At 52.9% G+C, this 5,615-nt stretch overlaps 1 protein-coding gene across 1 annotated transcript; it reads left to right on the forward strand.

The window, feature by feature from the left end:
- The first annotated feature begins 2,541 nt into the window (after nucleotides 1-2,541).
- On the forward strand, nucleotides 2,542-5,016 carry LOC126540706 (mid1-interacting protein 1A). The gene has a single exon (XM_050187549.2). It carries the CDS (start codon nucleotides 2,894-2,896, stop codon nucleotides 3,656-3,658), a length of 765 nt encoding a protein of 254 aa, XP_050043506.1. The 5' UTR covers nucleotides 2,542-2,893; the 3' UTR covers nucleotides 3,659-5,016.
- The last annotated feature ends 599 nt before the right edge of the window (nucleotides 5,017-5,615 follow it).

The raw sequence follows: 5,615 nt of genomic DNA on the forward strand, positions 1-5,615 counted from the left end.
CATAAGCGAGAGAGAAAACCAGAGGGAGTCATCAGCATCATCATCATCACTAAGCGACAAATACTGCAGGCAGCGAGTGCTACCCGAATAGGAGAAGTTTAAGCTGTCGGTAGACGTTGTTCAAATGCCGCATACTTTACAAAAGCACTGCAAAAACTATTCCTACTTGTAACAGATTTATTATTACTACCTTTTTTTTTAAAGTATCTCTTCAGTCAGGCCGCGGTTTCAGACTAGACCTGAGGCCAGTGGCGTAGCTAGGTCGTCTGGCGCCCGGGGCCGATAGCTCTTTCTGTCCCCCCCCCCCCCCCTCCCCGGTGTAGTCGAGGATATCGACAATTTTCGGGTGTCTTCAGACGTATGTGACACCCCCCCCCCCCCCCCATACTGGCCCCGAGCCCCCGGGGCCCACGGCCCCCTCCTCCCCCCCATTGTTACGCCACTGCCGGAGGCGCAGGCGACGTGGTGAACCTCTGCAGAGTTATATCTTAATCATCGATCAAGGAAGACAGCTGAGCTATTCCTTCGTCTTAGGGGCAGCAATCATACTTCCCAGGTGCCCTCATTGACAAGCACTGAGCTGAGCTCGATGCTGATTCACTTCAGTGACCTGAAGAGTCTCACGAGAACCCGTGCTCTCGATCGGCATCAGCATCTCTCTTGTATCTTTCCCTCTGAAACCTTTTCGAACGCCAAATGTCATCAGACTCATCACTCCTGAAGCTATCTGCTGGCAAGTCCTGTGGCAAGATATAGTGTCGGAGGTACTTTCTCCTGAAATTTGATAACGCAAACGAGATTTTTGTTTGTTTGTTTTTTGCGAGTTCAGTCTTCGCCGTGTTCATTCCATGCACTCACGAGGCGGCAGTGCCATTAGAAAATGCACGCGGCTGAAAATAATAATCATTTATTTATTTACCGTGTCCAGGAACAACCCCAAGGTCTGAGTGCTGGGGCACGCGTACATTTAAAATTATAATAGTATAGAGTAAGAAAAAAAGCAGGAACATTCGTCGGCAAAATCCTGTAACCTTTGTCGAAGGTTACATGCCCTTGCAAAAAAACTAAAAGTCGTTCACGGTACAAGCGCGTTCCGGATCCGAACCGCCAGCACGTCGATGCACATTTATCAGCAGAACACACCTTGCGACCCTGTAGGCCAAGTTCTTGCAGGTGCAAATACCGAAGAGACACATTGTGAATAAATGCGCGAGCCCCCCGAACAGCTTCGTCACTACACTCCCAGTCTCTTTTTAGTGCCCTCTGAACATAGTTTCTCCGTGCTTTCTTACAACAAAGGCTTGAAAAAAAAAAAAAACAATTCTTGCTTTTAATAAATTCTCCGGAACATTTATTTTTCAAGTGCCGTAATTATTAACTAACTGCTTCGGTATCCGAGTGTATAAAGCACCGGCTCTAGGCTAATCCTACCCCATCGGTATGCGCAAACAGGTTGTCCGAACATCCTAAATTTTAATTGCCAGCGCTGTTAGACAAACGACATGGGCCGTCTGCTAGCACGGTGCCACGCACACAAACTGACTGATAGGCTCACAACGTAACTACCCGCGAATTCCTTGCCTATACTGAAAGCCAGTTGCTGTGGCCGAGGAACTATGCATTCGTTTGATGTTCCCCAGCTCGATGCGGAGTTGCGATGAGCGCAAGGAAAGTTTACTTAGGGAAGGAGTACTTATGCTCGAGGAATGGGTATCTGCAAACTAATATATAAGAAGAGAATAGAAATACGGAGCCGACGTGCGTGGAACGTTTGAAAGTGCGCGCCGCCAGAACCAAAACACATGCGAACAGTAGAGAACGGTTCCTGCGTTCAGCGCGGTGTTTCATTAGCTAGGTTACAACAGCGCTCAGCCGAATCTGAGCTCCAAGCTTTTCGAACGAGTAAAATTTGATACAGCCGCACGAACCACAAATAGCATGGCCACTTGACTTGCTCCAGCACAGGTCCAGCAACACTGAAAGCGAGGGTAATAGTTTTGCACCGCCAACCTAGATGGCGATACTATACCCGTGACTGTGGCATTCATTGCGCAAGAACTCGAACCGATCGAATAATACTCGGCAATTTGCGCAAGGCTGCAGAAAATGTTGCGTGTACTACTTCACCAGACATAGAACGCATTTTTCAAAAGCACTGATGTCTGGAATATACAGCAATGAAGCGCGAAAACGAGCAAGCTACCGATCGGATCAGGGCTGCCTGCGCACTCGGAACGTTTCATCTTTATCCTAGGAAAGAACACCGGCTCGTCACCGCTACCCTTTCCGCGACTCTTTACAGGCGCCGATGCTCGTAATAACCGCTTGCGAAAACCCTCCCATCAACGTACAAGTGTAACGAAAGCGGCCCATCCATCGCATGAGCGTCAGCAAGGCACGCCGCAGCCGCGCCGGCTAGCACGTGTACAGCCCGGGTCACGTGACGAGGCGTCACCCATGAGAACAGATCAGCCGACCAATGGCAAGCCGCGCTCATCACCTGATAGTGGGGCGACATCGCGGCGGAAGCAGTGCGCTCCCATTGCATTCCACGCAGGGAAGAGCGAGAGACGGTCGGCGCAGTTGATCGGCGTTGCCCGCGCCGTGTTTCCCCGCTGTCGTCACTGGCCTCCAGCGTAAGCGACCTCAAGCGCGGCCTGCGACTGCCCGACGAGCGTGGCGCAGCGTCGGGCAGGCCCCGCAGACGTCAGCACAGCCGCCAGCGCGCCCCCCTCGGCTCGGTGAGTGGGCCCATCCCGTCTGCTTAGCTCGGGTGGGGGGACCTTTTTCCGGTCGCGGCCTGGCGTGGGGGCATAAAAAAAGTGGTCAATCGAGACGTGTACGCTGCGTGTGTATCTGCCCCCCGAGAGAAGAAGTCCTTGCCTCCTCGCGAATGGAGAGTGCAAACAGTCTGAGCCCTAGGCGACTTTCCGCCATTGGAGCGAGTCAAAAGTCGCGGCGACAGTCTTACGCGGGGCAGTCTCTCTCTCAGGACTCGGCTCCTCCCGGCGGCCAGCTGAAGCGGGTGCCCACAGTGAGCGGACCGGTGTCTGCCTTGGACAACCTACAGATGTATCGGCTCGACGCTAACCACCGGGGCTCGAGCTCCAGCGCCTCCCGGCGCACCAGCCGCAACGAGGATGCATTCACCTGTTCGCAGCAGAGCATCCTCAGCGCCATGGATCGGTTCGTCAGGTCCGTGAACAACATGGATGCCACGGTGCTGGTGCCGTCGAGGCTGCGCGACATGGACCTCACCGACAAGGCGGGTCGGGCGCCGCCGGCCAACCTGATGCAGACGGACCTCTACTCCTTCTACAACATGCTCAACGACGTCAAGAACGAGCTGCTGTGGGGGCCTAGCGCGGCCGCCACCTCCGCCGTGGTGCCGCTGACCGGGGCGCTGCTACGGCCGCCCCCGAAGCACACGCGGCAGCCCTCGGACGACAGCCTCGGATCCACGGGATCCACGTCCGACACCGACTCGGACGTCGACAGCGTGGTCACGGACCGCGACGGGCTCGAGCAGAGCCTTCACCTGGCCGCCGCCTTCAGGCATCACCTGCAGGGCCTCCACGCCATCCTGCATCAGCTCGCCGACTCGGCCGACTACCTGGCGTGCAGGTATCAGGAGGAAGTTGACGCATCGGCGCTCTGATCCACCCTTCGACGACATCGCGGTGGTGGTGCGCGTCGGGACCCACAGGCCACAACGGGATACTATACAGTGCTCCATCGTCGCCGCTCCGAACGATGTTTTTACAGTGTGCTCGCTTTCTGTCGACTCCCGCCGCCCCAAAAGATCGAGCAAGAGGAAAATTTGCCGTCTTCCCCCACGCCCACCCCTGCGAAACAGGGACGTCTAAATCACAAGTGAAAAGAAACTGTCTTCGTTTGCTCGGTTTTTTCTTTCCTTTTTTTTCTGTTCTTTTTTTTTTCTTGCCATGACACGTGGAGGACGCGACAGGTCTGCCTCTTGTTTGTGCCAGTTTCGGTTTTACGGCCGAATCCACGGCTCGTCGCCGCGCGCTCAGATTCGAGCAGCCGCGTTCTGTGATCAGCTCTGTTTATGCAAGTTTTGATTCGGCCTTCCTGAAGCTGCATCGTGGCGCAAAAAACTGCTTCCCCCCTATCATCCCCCCGCCACTTAGTGCGGCTGGTATGTCTGTCAGGTTACCCACGAAACGTTATCTTCATTGCAAAGCGCCGAGTCTTGTCTGTCGTCCCGATGTTGCACGGAGCAAGATTCCTCCATCACGATATCGTCCCTTATTTGCGGCGCTGGAATAAGGGGGCACGTAGAGTGCGTAGCGGGAAGTTTTCGTTTTCCGGGTGAACCTGGCAAGACTCCGCAAAAATGGCTGCGGGAGGTCCCGTATGTGGGCCAGTAGTGTGTTAACTTATTTCGCTGCGCCTCGCGCTTTTCGGCGGCCAGATCGCCCGAAGCTTGTTTCTTGTCACGACTTTTTTTTTTCTTGTCATTTTTATGTATCTGAGAGAGTAGAACAACCGATCGTAACAGTTAGCTCACAGCCCGCGATGCACACACACTTGAGCGTCCGCTGCCAAATTTAGACTTGCACGAAGCGCCTTTTGCAGTCCCATGTCTTGCCACATTTGCATTTAACCGTACTTTCACGGGTTTTGTAATTTTTCACGTGATAGGGAAGGCGTTACTTCGTTATGTGGCGCGGCAAAAGTTCGATTAATGTAATCTGAAAACGTCTAACATTCCAAGCTGCTGCATTCGTCGCTAACTGCTGTATTGGAGAATACTCACGATCTAGTTCTTTTTTTTTTTTTTCGCGGCACTCGTATTTCTTTCCTGACATGGTTGTTCGTTCGGTGTAGCGACGCGAGCTATAGCTTCTCGGGGATAGTGTGTGTTGCGGAGCTTCAAAAGAAAAAGCGTGTTTGAGCGAGTGCGTGTGTACATATGTAAATATGACTGCATTTTTTTTTGGCTGAGTGTGCAGAACGATGTTAACTAAAATAAAAGAAGAAATTTAGACATTACGTGTTCTCTTTCTTTTTCGTTTTTCTAATGACAACGTAATAGTCAAATGCGTGAGTGTTTGGATCTTTGTTAGAAAAAATTGTATTCGTTGCACCTGTAAATTGCAAAGGAACATCCTGACGATGGTCATTTTGTTGTTCATTTGATAGAAACAATTAAAAACAGAGCTATATTGCCGGAAAGAAAAATGCGGCCTCACGTGTCTCGATTTTTCCTCGCTGCCTTCACTGGTGGCCGAGGCGAGCGTCGTCTCCAGAATTAGAAGCGCCTTGGCTTTGTGAACGTGCCGGGTGCAAACGGAAGTACCACGAGCAACGCTCAAGCAGCCGAGGCCCCTCAGTCTTTTGTTGGGCTGATAGAAAGGAGGCCGTTACGAAAAAGAGGTTGCTACAGTCTGCACTGGGCATGGGCCGTCTACCGTCAATGGACGGAAGCGACGCTGTTTGTCCACCGCCGCCACAATGACCGTTGGCGGGTAAATTCAAACGGGACGAAGTAGTATCTGCCTGGTCGAGCGCCGTTCTTCGCAGCGGCTCGCGCCGTAACTATATCCTACTGCATGGCGCCGTGGCCCCGTTTCCCACAACGGTTGCGTCAA

Source organism: Dermacentor andersoni, chromosome 2 (assembly GCF_023375885.2).
Source record: "Dermacentor andersoni chromosome 2, qqDerAnde1_hic_scaffold, whole genome shotgun sequence".
Classification (NCBI taxonomy): Eukaryota; Metazoa; Arthropoda; class Arachnida; order Ixodida; family Ixodidae; genus Dermacentor; species Dermacentor andersoni.